The 17,685-nt window shown below is 33.7% G+C and overlaps 1 protein-coding gene across 1 annotated transcript in view; it reads right to left on the reverse strand.

The window, feature by feature from the left end:
* Positions 1-17,685, reverse strand: part of LOC129002864 (dual specificity protein phosphatase 22-like) — a 67,041-nt gene that overhangs the window by 11,058 nt on the left and 38,298 nt on the right. The window contains exon 3 of the mRNA XM_054430964.1: positions 7,534-7,658. Coding sequence (XP_054286939.1) covers positions 7,534-7,658 — 125 coding nt within the window. The remainder of the gene's footprint in view (positions 1-7,533; positions 7,659-17,685) is intronic.

Raw genomic sequence — 17,685 nt, forward strand, 5'->3', positions numbered from 1 at the left:
AATTATTGTGATTGGGGTAAAATCCCAATTATTGGTTTCTGGACAAAGAGTAAAATAGTTTACCTTTTGTTTTACCGACATTTTTAATATAGCTGTTTACTTTCAACTACACTCAGATGATTGACATAGTTTGAAATGAAAAATATATGCAACATGAATAACAACTTAACTTTGTAAAATAAGTTTAAGTTCGTTTGAGCTTTGACTTCAATAATCTTTGAGGCATTCATGCCGATATAAGCCTATGAAAATGTGTCTATAGATTGGTTTCCGTGGAAACAGAAAAATAGTTACAATGTATACATTTGTTTTTCTAACATTTTTCAACGTCCTATTTACTTTTAACTACATTCAGATGATTGACAAAATCAGATATAAAAAATTGTGCATAGTTTATTTGACAAGTATATGCTATTCGAAATAGAAAATTAAAGTTCTGTTAACATTGCTAATAGATGTTTTTCTGTAATTAACCACGTTTTGTAAAACTATGTGGAAAGTTGTTTTAATATTTGATTACCCTACAATTCATTATAGAAAACACAAAAACACATTGTCATTTGTGATAACAACCTGTTTATACAACATACTGGTTTCCATAGGAGTAGACTTGTAAATTAAAATGTGTAAAAAACGCATTAAACAATAATTAAAACTGTTTTGCAACAGCTTCGTTTCCAAGGAAACAGAACTTACTAATTTTTAATTATTTGATTGATTCAATATTATTATTTTTCACTGGAAATATTGTACATTTTGTAAAACTGCGTACTAAGTGTATTTAATGACATACGACGCTATTATACATTATAGAATGTGTAAAATTTTATTTTTTTATTTGGTACAATAGCTGTTTTACACCAGGTTGGTTTCCATAGAAACAGTTAAAAATTCAAATTTTCTTCATTTCAATTTCACAAAATACTTTGAAAAAATATTCTTTATTGTCTAAATAAACTCTGTTGTAAGTCAACATTCTTAAATGATACATTCCAGCTATAAAATACGAAGAATTCAATTATCATTAGTAATTTGAGCTCTAGGCCTATTGTACTGAATTTAAAGAATTTTCTTTACCGTACTATTTTAAGATTTACCCGGTCGAAAAGCTTGGATAAAGGTAACTTACCTACTACATAATTTAATAGTCTTCTCTTACCATCAATATTTTTAAAATTTTATTTACAGCATTCGCGTGTTTAACATTTTTTGCAAGGGAACGGTCCAAAACCTGGTTTAGTTAGCATACCATATAACGTCAACCTTTAGTTAGATATAATCATTAATTTTCCCATTGACATATACAACACCTAGGTCCAGAAATTATCTTGCTTGGATTCAAAACAGTGATCTTCAGATTCGATTGCGATCGTTACAACCACCAGCTTTCAATTAAATTCCATTGTATCATTGTATATACATATTTGGTTTATTGTTAGATGTATTTCTACTAATACCCCCGCCAAAGCAAACCTGCCGACTAAGCGAATTTCCATCTGTCTGAATTGATTTTCAACACAATTTAAATAACATTAGGTTTAACGCGTACCTAGGTTTGCTGCTACAAGGAAACTATTAAAGCATATTTTTGAATAAAATATTAATACCTTAGTGTAAGATAAATAAATTTTCCCAAGTATGGTCAAAATATATCCATAAACAAGCAAACTACATTTTACAATATTCTCCATATAATATTTTAATAACATGGGAATTTTAAATTTGAAATTCTAAAATTTTCTCCGTTACCAATAACAATACAAAAACACTTTGATACTTAATTATTCGTTTTTATAATCTCTTTTTAAGATCTGGAGATAAATGGAAAATTTTATGTGTTGGGGGTCAAAAATGAGAACACCCTATTTTTACGCGTGTGCTCGATTTGATCCGCGGTCAGAGGGTAGTTTTGGGTCATTCAAACTGACCCGGGGGTCTGGTAGGTAGATAATAGGGTCGCTTGAAACCTGTGATCTGACCCGCGAGTCGTTGAGGGAGGACGGGAAATTCTCCAGGCTTCTACGGGAAAAATAAGTTGAGTAATAGACTTAGTATTTTCTTATACAGTATACCCACATGATTTACCCTATTAGCTAATTTTGGCAATTTAATTGATTTGCCTCAATATAGCTAGCCTAGTTTGGTCTTTTACTTAGTTTATTGTGTGTATTCAATTCCGTCCAAATATTCTATAAGTTTCGATATCAAACGGTTTATACAATTGGCAAAATGTTAACATAATAATTTTGTATTAAGGTTGTCAATTAATTGTTTTGTATTCAATGAGGATAGCATTTCGGAATTCAATTAATTTACGTATTTGCAATTTGGTTTGCATTAAAAAAGTAAACCGTTTTCTACCACGTATAATCTTATAACCATAAAATAAAATAAATATAAATAAATCGTAAAATAAAATATAAAATAAATCGTATGCATATTAGTTTGTCTGTCAGCATCTCGTATACACATTACTAAACCATCCTTGCAATCGTACGCACCTTTAAGAGAGTAGTTGATCTGTGGCTACGAATATTCAATTTTACTGCAAATATTTACTGAGAGTTGCCATGAAATTCTTCAAGTCTTAGTGCTATGACTATGAGCGTTCAATACGGTTAAGAGTACAAGTAAGTATATCAATGATTAAAATATAAAACTAATACTATTATATCCTAATAATCTCACTCAAGTCAACATCTTACAGCAATATCACGTTTATTTCAAACTGCATACTTAGTCTCGACCGGGTCGAGTTTTTGGAATTCTTCATCCAAATAGACATCTTTACGCAAGAAATTTTTACATAGAAAACGTTAGTCAAATTCTTTATAGGGTGAGTGTACACTGTACCTGTGTATACCACCTCCCTGTGGATGACCTCTTCCTATATAAACATCCTATATCGCATGGTTTGGATGCTGAAAATAAATGGTTTTGGACAAGGCAGCGACAGCGTAGTTTATTCAAATTTAAAATAAAACATTCAAAATTTGTTTAAAACATAGGGTGAGTTATAATCACTCAATATAACCCTATAGCAATGTAAATTATCATTGATGTATTTCTGTTGGTTTGTATTAAATAACAATTAGTTTTTACTACGTGGACGATTTTAAAATACGATAGCGATATTTGAGCCAAATAAACTAAATTGCTAAAATAAGCTACTAGGCTAAATCATATTAGTTGCTGTATAAGTAAACACTAGTCTGTTGCTCCCGTAAAAAAAAAACTGATATATTTGGGAAATATTTATCCCGTAATATTTCCATAAGCCTGGAGAATTTCCCGTCCTCCCTCAACGACTCGCGGGTCAGATCACAGGTTTCAAGCGACCCTATTATCTACCTGTCAGACCCCCGGGTCAGTTTGAATGATCCAAAACTACCCTCTGGCCGCGGATCAGTCTGTATGCAGCCATTTTTACCCCATAAAACCCCGTTCCCATGCTGGTTCGCGAACTCATTCAAGTTTATCCCGCCTAACACCGTTAAACCAAATTTCATCAAAATCAGACGAAAATTACTCAAGTTATCGTGTTTACGGACACAATATGCTGTTCTAGTTATATTATATATAGGTACATATTTTAAAAATTGTGTTTTTGGCCTCTGGGGACATCAAAATGAAAAAGTAATTTGGTTTCAGGCATAGTTCTTACCGTGCCACCTACGGTAATAGCTACTTCCCCATGGGGAAATTCGCTTATAAAACATATCAAATATTACCCACCTCTAATCAATTATTATGGAAGGTACAAAAGAGCATGAACGTAAGTGCCCTGTCTTGGCTGCCAGGGTCGGGGGGGGGAGGGGTTGATGTAGGGGGTGTAAGGAAGGTTAGGGCTCCGACAATCAATAAAAGCCGACCCACGTGCACTCGCAGTAGCCCCCCGGCACCGGCTACCAAAAATCACTAACTCACTCTCGATAGCATTAATTATTTATTTAATTAATTTGTGTGTCTTTGGAATTTTTTACGTTTTCTCTAAGGGGTCCATACCCTTATTTACAGAGCTGGTCTAGGTGATTTACAAATGTCCTGAAAACGCAAATCCTTTTACGGTAGGGGAAAACTACATTTATGGTTATCAAAATATACCGAGGATCAGTATTTTGTAAACAAATTAAAACTGAAACATTTCAGTCGCCGTTTGCATAGTGAAAATCAGCTGTTCGTTAAACTAAATATTGCACTGAAGCAAACTTATGTTAGCGTCGGCTGCTAGACTTTTTCAAAATTAAAATTCAATTAAAAAAAACATATATGAAATTTTAATTTAGATAATTTTGTGAGAAAGTGAACAGTTACATTATAATTCTCTTCCTATCAATGTTATCTTTCATTCAACAGAAGAATTATAAACATCCGTCACGTAATTGATCCAGAGTCTTTGATAAAAAAAAAAAATAAAAAGGTCCCACGTTTTAGTGTATAGATTATGTGTGTAGGTTATATTACTGTTGAGGCTTTTACTTGTTTCAAATACTACGTTCTGCGGTTTTTACAGATATAAAACCATTGTCGAAGATGTATATTTTGTTAAGTAAATTGCAATTTAGTTTACGATGATAAACCTACGATAGTAAAAAATGTTGTAATATACAAGCAAAAGCTACAACAATCACTGAAACCCTCGATATTATCAAATATATTTTTGTTAATGCAGTACAGTATGTCTATCAGAATTAAACTATAAAGTACATAGTTGACTTAGATCTTCATAATTGACTATATTTCTTGTGAATGACATGAAAAAGTCTTTATAAAAATATAAAACCAGTGTTATCTATAATTTTACTTAATTGCCTAAAGGGATTCCTGTTTCTTGGCTACAGTGGCTGTCAGTTGACAGATATGAAGGGTTGAACGTAGCTTCGGGCCTGTCTTTGTACAGGGAAGCATAAAGGAATTCCAGCTGTCATCAATAGTGAGGTGATTAGCTCGGAAATATTTCATGAAAAACAATTTATTTAGGCTACATTTTTTACTTTCCCCCCCTGGACTATACAGTATACATAGTATATGGAGATAGTAATGTGTTTGTAAAGATTTGTTTATGTAAATATTTTCGAGTTTGAATTTTGGGTGGGAATATCTATTTTAGGGGTCAACCTGAACCAATAACAGTGGTTTTTGAATTAATGTCTGTATGTTTGAATGTGTACAGACCACATATGTCGTACGATTTTGATGAGATTTGGTGTTTGGGTACTAATATATGGTATCACCAGGTCTTTTTTCATATTTTGACATGTTGATTTCAATGGTGAGTATAAAATGCCAAAACGGAAAAATCTGATTTTCATAAAAAAAGGCTTGTACAATTTAGGTAGAAATTTGTTATGTTATAGTTATTTTAAATCCCACTGTAGAACCCCACTGTAACAATTTTTTGCAACTTTTGTGATTTTCCCAATAAAATATGTAATTACTCGCACCGCTTGCCCATTGAAAAGGGTTGTAGACAAGATTATGGGAGTTATGTGCCAGATTGGTGATACCGTTTATCTAAATTCGAACTAAAATCTATCAGAAATTAATTTCCGTGTAAGATACAATATTCTATTAATCAAATGAATGGGAATAATGGTACATTTTGAACAAAGTGTTAACCTTTTTTGAGCTCGGATTCAAGTAGAACAAGATTCGGCAACAGTAATAGCGTACGTGCCTCAATGTAACCACAGTTTATTCCGGAAACGCTACCCTGTGAAATAAGCCACCCCTGACTGAATGGTAACCGATTGTGAATTGTACGTACACAAATGAACTTGAGTTTCTACTACATCTATTTAATGTTAAAAAAACTGTATCATGTTGTAGGCCTAATATCAAAAGCATTTTCTTTGTTTCATTATTCCAAAAAAGTTAATTTCAGTACTCGTAAACTTGTATCGGCATAAAATATTAACCATTAATATGTCCTCTGTGCGTCCAAGAACTAAGCGCATTATGCAAGATTAGCACTTTCAGTGGTTTTGTGTTTTTGAGGCGCTTATTTCAGCTTAATGTTTCCCTCTAGTTTTAGGGTAAAATTTACATGTCGCTCTCAGATGACAGAATGGAATAAGTAGTGTACAAAACTCATTCAATTGGGTAGTAGTTATTTTGAATTTAGTAGAAAAAACAAGTAAATGATATACAAAAATTTCCTCTTTATAGTGTTTTTTTTTTTTTTTTAGTTTCCATGTTTTGTTATTTTTTTTATACATAGAATAAAAGTGTTATTTGATGTATTTTTAAACTTTCGGGTAATTTAATAACACGTACGATGATGATCAAGAAGTTGTGTTATTTTATGAACTTTAAAAAGTATATTTAAACCAAATACAATAAATTTATCTTTGAAATATCTGCTATCACAATCAAAGAGAACACATTGTAATATTTATCTTAGAAATTACAAAATCATTTAATCAACATCAACACAATCCATGCTTATAGAGCATGAAATGCATATCATTATTTTAGGTTTGTATTGGGATGGTAATTTTAATTGTTGCATCTTAAGTCAAATTGCTCTGACTTTGTATTTACTACTCTGTGTATAATCAATGCTTATAGTCAGTCTAACTACAGTAATATCTATAATCCTGTCTCTCACAAAGCAGCATACAAATTTGTCTATATGGATAGAACAATATCTAATATAACAATATCTGAAGGTTTCACATGTATAGGCCTTCTTACTGATTCTTAACAATTTCCATATTAAGGCAAAGACATCTAAGAATCTTCGCATATGAAACACTTAAAGAATCTTACAATAAACAAAGACGATTCTTCGTTACTATTACGTTTTACGATTTCTGCAGCAATTAAAACACAACTGAGAACTACTCGACCGTATTCTCGAGCAAATAAAAATGAACTGCTGAATGAGTTGGAACTCATTCAGCTCAGTGCGGTAGTTAAATAAATGAGGAATTATCTGATCGATGGACATAATGAGTCACGATTTTCCCTCTCATTACCCTGACATTCGACCCCTGTGCTGTTTAAAAATCGCACCCTCACCTCCCCAGGCTAGCGGATACATGTTGACAGTGTCGTGTAAATCGCAACATGCTGGAACATGTAGCTGATGTTATCTAAGTGTATTATCATGTGACTTTTGATTGGGAGATATTCAAATTGACATACATGATCGCTGTTTCCCCTTGATTGTTTGATATAGTTGAGAACGTTAAAAATTATTTAGAGATTGAATGAATAATTTAGCAGAGAAATTTTAGTGCTCACTTAAAATAAAGACGAGTAGTGAGTCATTTTCTTCATTTAAAGTTAAATTTAAATAGTACAAAGTGCGTAACGGAATCGCATAATTCTAATAACTGTGGGACTTACTAACCGATCTGGGGGTTCTAAATAGGTGGGGCGATTCGAACATCGGTGCAGCTTTGAAATTTTTAAGAGAACGAAACTTCGAAGAGAAAATTTTCATGAAAGAAATTGAGGTACATGTTTCATTGTAATATTATTTAAATGTATATATTTCACAACACATTATAACAAATATCAACTTACCAATGAATAAGGACGTTGCCACCACGGAGTCGAGCCGCGTGGATAAAGTCGTTACATAGAGGAAAGTATTGTGTAAGGTTCTGGTCCGGGGTGTCCGCTGCCATCACACACAGGTAGTGTTTGTCCTGCAACATACATAGAGTAATGAAGTGTTACATAGAGGAAGTATTGTGTAAGGTTCTGGTCCGGGGTGTCCGCCGCCATCACACACAGGTAGTGTTTGTCCTGCAACATACATAGAGTAATGAAGTGTTACATAGAGGAAGTATTGTGTAAGGTTCTGGTCCGGGGTGTCCGCCGCCATCACACACAGGTCATGGTGGAAGGAAAAAACATAGGTGTGCTATTCCCACATATTCTGACGTCACTCGGATTGCAAACAAAAGATCACCTGATTGTAACTGTCAAATTAGTATATTATTTGTTTTGATTTGGTTGTTATTGTTTTCATAATAATAAAAACAAAAACAATAAAATCAAAACAAATACATACTAATTTGACAGTTACAATCAGGTGATATTTTGTTTGCAATCCGAGTGACGTCAGAATACGTGGGAATAGCACACCTATGTTTTTTCCTTCCACCATGCACACAGGTAGTGTTTGTCCTGCAACATACATAGAGTAATGAAGTGTTACATAGAGGAAGTATTGTGTAAGGTTCTGGTCCGGGGTGTCCGCCGCCATCACACACAGGTAGTTGTCCTGCAACACACATAGAGTAATGAAGTGTTACATAGAGGAAGTATTGTGTAAGGTTCTGGTCCGGGGTGTCCGCCGCCATCACACACAGGTAGTGTTTGTCCTGCAACATACATAGAGTAATGAAGTGTTACATAGAGGAAGTATTGTGTAAGGTTCTGGTCCGGGGTGTCCGCCGCCATCACACACAGGTAGTGTTTGTCCTGCAACATACATAGAGTAATGAAGTGTTACATAGAGGAAGTATTGTGTAAGGTTCTGGTCCGGGGTGTCCGCCGCCATCACACACAGGTAGTTGTCCTGCAACACACATAGAGTAATGAAGTGTTACATAGAGGAAGTATTGTGTAAGGTTCTGGTCCGGGGTGTCCGCCGCCATCACACACAGGTAGTGTTTGTCCTGCAACATACATAGAGTAATGAAGTGTTACATAGAGGAAGTATTGTGTAAGGTTCTGGTCCGGGGTGTCCGCCGCCATCACACACAGGTAGTGTTTGTCCTGCAACATACATAGAGTAATGAAGTGTTACATAGAGGAAGTATTGTGTAAGGTTCTGGTCCGGGGTGTCCGCCGCCATCACACACAGGTAGTGTTTGTCCTGCAACACACATAGAGTAATGAAGTGTTACATAGAGGAAAGTATTGTGTAAGGTTCTGGTCCTGGCCTTAATCAATGACCCTGATTAAAGAACAAGCTTTATTCAGTGACTAAGTCATCTCTAACTCTCATCCTATCTTTACTCAACGTCACCTTCCCCCTCGTGTCTTGGTGCTAGAGAGATGGATCTAATTTAATCCTAAAATAATTATGGCTCATCCTCAGAAAAAGTTTGCTAACAAGATAAATGCAGTATAGAATGTTGGTAATCCTGTAGATTTCCGTAGCTCATCATAATGTTATTGAGGTGAGCCACTGCTTTGGCTACAGTGTAATAGCATTATACTATTAGATACTGGAGAAGATAGTTACTCGTGTCTTAGGAGGCCACAACAGTTAAAACAAAAGGGTAGATTAAGCCAGGCCACTTGTATATCCAGTATACAGAGTCAATGGTAATAGTCTGTACCTGATTATCTGTGCTCAAATCTACTTGATGTTGAATTTAATAAGTTTTAATGTTCACTGTGTTTTACGGCGTTCTGTTGCAGACAAGAATCGTTCCTGTTTAAATAAAGCTTCGAACTAACATTAAGAAGACTGTGATTACCGTTTACCTTTGACTGAAATGCAATTCTTCATCTTCAAAATTGTCGATAAAATAGTACTTTTGAATAAACCAACAAAATAAATAGGTAAGAAACATATCGCTGAGAATAAAATGCTAATCAAACATTTAACATTAGAGAGAATTAATTTTTTGACAATTGATTATTTAATTTAGTTTGTTTTTTCGCATACTTAATGTAAAAAATATATTTTATAACAAGCAGCACCAACTTGGCCCAGATACAAACGCAAACTTGTCAATTTTATAAGTATACAAATAAAACTACCAAATACAGGATTTGTATTCATTCCTATGAATTCAGTGAAACCATAGATTTGGGCTTTTTGCAAGTAAATTTCTTGTTCAATAGAACAACATGAATACTGTTATAATGTGCGTTTCAGGTCCGGTAAGTGTAAAGTGCGTTAATGCAGAAAACGTGTTTTCCACTTATTCAAGGGTATACTTTACAGCTTACACAATAGACTGGTTGTTATGCCATTAGATAAGTTAAAGTTAACAAATATTAGGCAAAACAGCAAGAAATGAATAGTAAATATGAAAATACATTCTAAGCCTACTAGACAGAGATATACAATAAAAAATGTCTTCCGCTAATAATAAAGATGCCAAAACTACAAAGGAGTAATTTATGGTGAAACCTTGAATGCATTTTCATTCACGCGCTCATTCTCCTTATCATTCTATAGGTACTCAAGGTGTAAGTGAGGGAAGCGAGCTGGTCTAGTGGATATAGTGCGGAACTTCGGTGCCCGAGGTCCTCGGTTCAAATCCCGCCAAATCACCAATGGATTTTATCTAAGTGATAATGCCACAACCCCTAGGTCTAGCCTAATGTGAAAGTAATGTGAAAAACAATCCCTATAGCGTCCTAGGACAAATAAAAATTAGTAAGTTAAACACAATTTTGAAACCTCCAATTACTTCTGAATAGGTTGATCAAATATTTTTACTACGAACTAGACGAACCAAAAATATCAATATTCAAAGTAAATAAATTAAAAAAATAACTACATCTCAAAATATTCATCCCGAAATCAGGTACGGAATCTATATAATTAATACGCTACATGAAACTTTGTCGGTTGAACTCCTCCGCCATTTCTTAACCGATTTTATCCATTGACGTCTCATTGGAAAGAGCGTGTCGCGTAGATTTGCAAACTGGCCTTACATTTTTGAAAAAGTCCCTTGGGCTCTGCCCCATTGGCTTTGAAAGTTCCCATGTTATCCTTATGAAGAACATAATTGTTTACATTTTGATCAGCTGTATAATTTAACTGCTGTTATTTATTTTTCAATTCAATGTAACACATTGAGTACGTTTATTTATTATTTGAGTTTGTTTAAACATAACCCCCAAGACGGATCGTGTTAGTATGGTTGTATCTTAAATTTGTGTATTTATCGTTGTTTTGTGTCGCTATGACGGATCGTGTTAGCATGATTGTAACTTAAATTTGTGCATTTATCGTTGTTTTGTGTAGCTATAATTTGTTTATTTTTTTTCTTCTTTTAAATGCCTCCGACGCGACGACAACGAAACATAGACAGGAGGCGTAATCGTGATAACGACCGCAGCTACAGAACAGTGGCGGGTAATAGGTTTAACTCATCACAGTCAGCACCTGACCCTGGACAATCTCAACTATTGGCTACAAATGCACCCTAACACTACCCCAAAACGACTTTTCGTTCTCAATTGGCCCTCTATCAACGATCTGTGTTGCCTGTACAGCGAGGCATTTTGAGAAGGAGAAAACCGGCCGGAATGATTTAGGTTTATCAATAACAAAGATAAACATGGTCTGAGTTACACACCGGTAATCTTGAGTTGACTCTTTAAAATTAATTGTAAATATGCCTGTTATTCGTTTTAAAATAAATCCTGTAACACTTTGCAATTGCTCGAATTCGAGCAACATGTACACTAGTAGAATACAAATACAAAAACTGTAAATAACAGATGTGTGCCTTGTATTCCATTTTATTGTTTCGAATAAAAAAAACTCATAGTTTGATCGTGTTTAATAAATAAATATTCCATCGCAGTTTTAATGTTTTATCATTCCGTCTGTAATCAATAAATTCACGGTCTTCACCTTTTCACACAACATAGGTATTAGATTTTCTGCACCTAATCATATCCTTATTCTATTTTAACTTCCAGTAACCTCCCACACATTTCAGTAAGTTCAAAATTGTAATTTTAAATCAAGTACAATAACAATTTCACTGACAGATTTTACTAAAGAATTATTTTATTTCACATGTATTAATGGTATTACCAAACACACGACATTGCCAATAAAGAGATCCAACTGTCGTCGCGTGCGTCAAAGCGACAAACATATAAAAGAGAAATCAGCTGTTCCAATGGGTTAACGACCAAATGATTGTTGTTTGGTCGCGTGATTTTGTACACGACATCTGATAGGTCGATGAACCAACTTACGTGGACAAAGTTAGCAAAGTTATAAGTTTTACACATTAATTATAAGTGACCTGCATTTCTATCGGGAACTCCTCATGTCACGGGAAAAGTTGCTTGTTGCATGAAGTAGGGGCTTGAACATGCAAGTGATAAATAGGTTACTCAGAAACGAAATGGTGTTTAAACTTTTAACTTGAATCGTGGTTAGGTTTGTATAAGAGTTGATAATATATTATAGTATCATGGTACTATAACAAATTAAACATATAGATTTTACATCCTTAGGAATTAGTTAAAACCAATTTTAAGTGGGGTGTTTTGCTGTCTTCTCATTGTTATTTTGGAAGTTAATTTAATTTTGAAACTAATTTAAATAAACGAAACGTTATAAAACTAGAGCTAGTACTGTGGCATTATTACCAAACAGAAAAGCACAAATTGTAAAACCTACAGATTGAATGGTTTCCTATAAAATAAAAGAGAAACTAGACCACATGGGCACACTCTAAACATTACCAATACAAAACACATTAAAATGACCTTTGGATTTTACTAAGATGAGCACTGAGCAGTCTAATTGTACCGAAGTCTATGACAAGATAAGATCTATTATTAAAGTTTAGAGAACCTTGTTATTACAGGATGAAAAACATAATGAAACCTTTTTCCAACTTTAATTGTTAATGATTATTATATTATGAAAATTTAAATTTATTTAAAATTGTTTGCCAAGAACAAGAAATAAAACTGGTGAACATCTCCAGAATAACTAAGATAACTATTTATCGGTCAATTAATCCTAGTTGTATGGATCAGGAACATTATAACTAACCAAAAAAAGTTGATAGTGTTAAAAATATATTTAGGAAAATGTTTGGTCTAGAAGGCCAGTATGAATATAAAACCAGGAACAACCAATAAGAGCGTGTATAAAACCCCAATCATTGTGAAAAAAGTAAAAAAACCATGATTTAGGTCTGCGGATCACGTTAGGGGAAAAGAACATTGTGTGCTCATCAAATTTATGATAGGAAAAATGTTTCTTCTAATCGTATGCATATAATTTCCACAAATAAATGTTTATAGCACGAAAGTAATATAATAAATCTACAGAGACAAATAGAAAAGTCGACAGTTTGGTGTCACACCTATTTAAATCAATACTGGTACAAAACTTAATCAAGAGAAGAAGAAAATGAGAATAAAGGAGAAGAAGAAGACGGCAAATGACGGAGACGAAGAGGCTCTTCTAGTGAGGGCTCATTAACAGCGGTTCCTGACTCCTAGGCTTAGAGGTCCTTAGTCTGAGCAGAGGTCTTCCTCTGCCTTTAAATGTTTACTAATTACTTTACCATGGTATTAAATTATATTAAATTAGTAACAGTATAGCTGGAGTGGTTATAGAACGCCTAGTAATCAAAAGGTCACCGGTTCGATCACGAGAAAAGTAAAAAAAAGTGTAACGTTTTGAAATTGGACACAGCTGTCCTTGTGAATCGGAATTTTAACAAATGGATATTGCTGAAACAGCTGATAGTAGTATAACAAAGCTATATCATCTCACTTCATTCTGCACTCTCTTTAATTCTCCTTTACCTTCAATAGAACAGTTCTTGTTGTAATCTATTTAAATATTGTCATCCTTATTTTTGATGTTGTTTCAATACTGACATCACAGAAGACGGACATTTTTCCCTAGTTATAATTTTGTACTATGAATTACTCTTGCAAACATTATTTATGCATGCTCAATGCTAAAATGTACTTGGCATATGCTGTTTTGTAGTATTATAGAATTAAATAAATAAAACTATTATAGGCATCGTACATATCCAATCTATTTTTCATCATTCCACTACAGACTACAGTGGACTTGAATCTGAAAATGAAGATCAGGACTGACAATAAGGAAGAAATGGAAATGTAACAAATATGTAATATCTAGTTTTCGATACATTTTGATACATACATAAACTAGCTCTGGTTGATTTAATTAAAGGTTTGATTTTATTTTATCCTTCCCAAACGCTTATTTAGGTTTACTATATTAGGTTTATTGTCGAAAGCTTTATAATGGAACAATTTAAACTCTCTTTACTATACGCTTATGAATCATAAAACCCCAATAAAAACTTAATAACTCAGCTTATAGAGCTTACAGGATTTATAATATCCGAAATCAAATAAACTCCGGTATGTGAAGGCGAGCACTATTACCACTTGGACGTTCTTTTACATTCCAAAACAAAGAAGAAATTGTGGTTCCACTGTATCTAACATTTCTACGTCACGGCATGTAGCGTGGTTAAGGGAGGTCCAAGTTGTATCATCGGTGATAAATAGAGGGTGGGCCCTAAATATCACCTATGATTGCAATAAGCTGCAAGGAGCTAGAGACTGAAAGTCTACACCCGTTGAAATGACATTTCGAATCTAATTTCAACATTTATTATTACAATAACCTCATGTAATGAGAGTGAAGGTGAATGTAGAATGGAGGAAGATAACATTTGCAACTTTGTTACTGACTAATATCAGCTGTTTTAATAGCCAGAAATAATTACGTAATAATATAATGTGTTACTGAATGTTTTGAACAACATTATTGTATTATCTGCAATGTAGCCTATACAAATACTTAAGGATAATTGGAAAACTATAAACCTGGAAGAGAGTATACAATTTTATATAGGTATAGAAAAAGTATAACGCATAAATGGGTTTTATGGCTAGCAATATTAAAACGTCTGCAATCCATAGAGCACTTACTAGTACTGAATAACTATACTATGCTTTAAGTTAAAATCAATTTTACTGGTGTACTGGATTAAAAATTAGACATCTATATCTATAAAAGAGGAACTATGTATGTATGTATGAACCTCATGGACTCCGAAACCACTCGACAGATTGTAATGAAACTCTCAGTCATTATTAAGCATTATAAAAGGATGGTTTGTGTGAAGTTTGGTGCAGACCTGTCAAAAGGGACCCCAGAGGGTGTTAAGGAGTCCAATGTCAGACTTTTGGAACTACAATGTTTTTAAATAAATATAATTTAAAAGCAGATGTTTACTTTCACCAACCGGTTTGTAGGTTTTTTGTTGTTTTTGGTATACATTTTTATTATTTATCGTACAGAACAAATTATTATTTCAAATAATAGTTGTTAAGCGCAACAACGCGCTCCGGGTAACTGCTAGTTGTATAATATTCGTATATCGCATTTCATGTGAGTACATCAAGCAGCCAAGCAACCAGTGGGCTGATGGTGACGTGATGACGTCAGCTTAACTTTATTGGTTCCTCCTTACTTATCGATGCTCACCTGATATTGTATCTGAACATTACATAAATAAACGTTCTTTATTCTTATATGGTAAACATTAGGTCATCCCTTTGTACTATTGGGTTTTGTATACCTAAGTAGGCATCCCTATGGATCTACAGCTATTTTTAAACAAGAGCATATTTGAATGGGAAACTTATAGTGTGCTACTTCAACGTTGTATTTTCCCTTTTAGTTTTTAGTAATAGGATGTGACATAAGATAAACAAATTCTCTCTTAATGGCCTTAATACATTCACATTATTTATAAGGGAAATCAGAATGTTAACTGTAAAAATTCAATTCAGCTCTAGACATATTGTAGAACATTTAGTTTCTTTAATTAGAAAAGTGTAAACTCTATTTATAATCAAGAAAACACTGGTTGTATGTAATAAAACACAATAGTGACATCGAGCTTGAATTTTACTCCAGTTCAAATATACAAAATTACTCTCGGCAGCGTTGAATGTAACTTTATTTTAGGTAATTTCTTGTTACAAATAACCAGACATGTTAAGTAAGAATTATATCATTGCAGTCGGCCAAGGAACAGTTTAGGTTTACACACGTGGGGTTTTTTATAAACAGACACAATAGTATATTTTGTAACTAGGACCGAAAATGAGGTTTTGCTGGCTCGAGATAATTTTTAAGTTCGAGACGAAGCCGCTGCAAAACCCTTTCGGCCCGTGGCAAGAACACTATTTTTCACCACACTATACAATTGAGAAAATGTATACAATGAATGTACACTTAATAGTCAACACAAATAAAACTTTAAAGGTTATGTGAAGAAATATTAAATCTAATCAGCAGAAATAATAACAAACAGTTGGTAGGCAGCGCAAGAACACAAATCTATTGCAATGCCACTGCGTGCGTATTTAATATACACTAGAGGTCGTCCAGTGGTCGAAACTCGACCAAAAATATGTAATGTACTCACTTAACTATTTTCACCCCACACTGTAAATAAAACATGTGATTGGAGTTTCCTCCATTTGTTTTGATTTTCTGTTTATATTTCGTTGTTATTTCGTAACCAGCATAGCAACGCATAAGATCCATGTTAATTTGTTACAACTTTTAAACTTATTTTTTGTGCTTATCTTTGAGCCTATTTAAATTTATAAAGGGATTCTGCACACCTACAGGAAAATAGCTTTCCAACGGTATGCGTAGATTTTCCCTACGATGCACACGAGCTGAGAAAAAAGGTTTTAAAGAAACATGCTTGCCTATTAATATATAGATAGATAGAAGATAGATAGAAAGATTAATGATTTAAGTAAATAAGCGAACAGCTGATTTTTGAACCTATGGATGTAAAACCCTACTTGGTCGCCAGATGACGATGACAGCTGGTATGGACAGCAAAACGTAGCTTTCAGCCTCCAATATTAACATTTTTGTAAAACAGCTAAAACATATATAGCTAAAATATATAGGCGTGTATAGATAGTGTGGTCGCACCTGAATACAGAACTGAAGTATTATAAGGTGTGTCCTTGATTTAGGAACAATGAGGCAAAATCCAACATTCTGTTGTTGCTGTATATTTATGGCTGGTGTTCATAAGATGCAGCGTCATACTTTTGTATTTTACACTTTTGACGTTGAATACTAATATTGTTTGAACGTGTTGATTTGTCGTTTGACTCTTCGTTTCCTATCGGGATTTATTGCATGCAAAGAATGCATAAATCTAAGAGACTCTTCTTTTATATTGCTTTAGATATGGGTTGACTCGCGTATGAAACGTGGGTTACGTATAATAAATCGTAGTATTATCAAAATAGCAAAAGTATGCACTAGTACTATCCATTCCATCCAGTGAAAAAATATAGCCTGTTCAAGATTTTTGTAATTTGCGTTGTTAAAATTAGCTACTCGCATGGTAAATTATTTATTTGTGTTCAATACGCCAAATGATGACCAAGCCACACCAAAAAGGTTATTGTGAAATATATCATTACATATAATATATCATACTTGTTTCTCGTAGCATCAAAAACTAAGGAAGAATGCTGGATCTGTATTGTTGAACGTTGTCGGCGGCTCAGTCTACTTTCTATGTACATAAAAATTGGCTTCACTTAGTTTTCTTTGGTATCTGTAATCTATCAGTGATTGGGATTGAAACCCGGACAATGAAGTTTTAAGGACTTCTGAAATTTAAAACTCCTAGAGTGGTCTTCCCTGCTTTGGATTATGAATGCTAATTTCTATCGATTGCTGACTACTTACTAATGACTAAGCACCAAGTAAATATAATCCAATCTACTGTTAATACTAGTCTAATAATATAGTCATTGATTTTGATTATTAACCATCAAATTACTCCCAACTGACTTTCTCTTTACATTTTGTATCATGACTTGACTGCTACTCTCTGTAGTGTATTCCAACTTAGGTTGGGCGTTTGTGTATTGTTAGTTGTAATGTGTCGGTAA

Source organism: Macrosteles quadrilineatus, unplaced genomic scaffold (assembly GCF_028750875.1).
Source record: "Macrosteles quadrilineatus isolate MER2022 unplaced genomic scaffold, UCM_ALF_1.0 Scaffold_9__3_contigs__length_116548681, whole genome shotgun sequence".
Lineage (NCBI taxonomy): Eukaryota > Metazoa > Arthropoda > Insecta > Hemiptera > Cicadellidae > Macrosteles > Macrosteles quadrilineatus.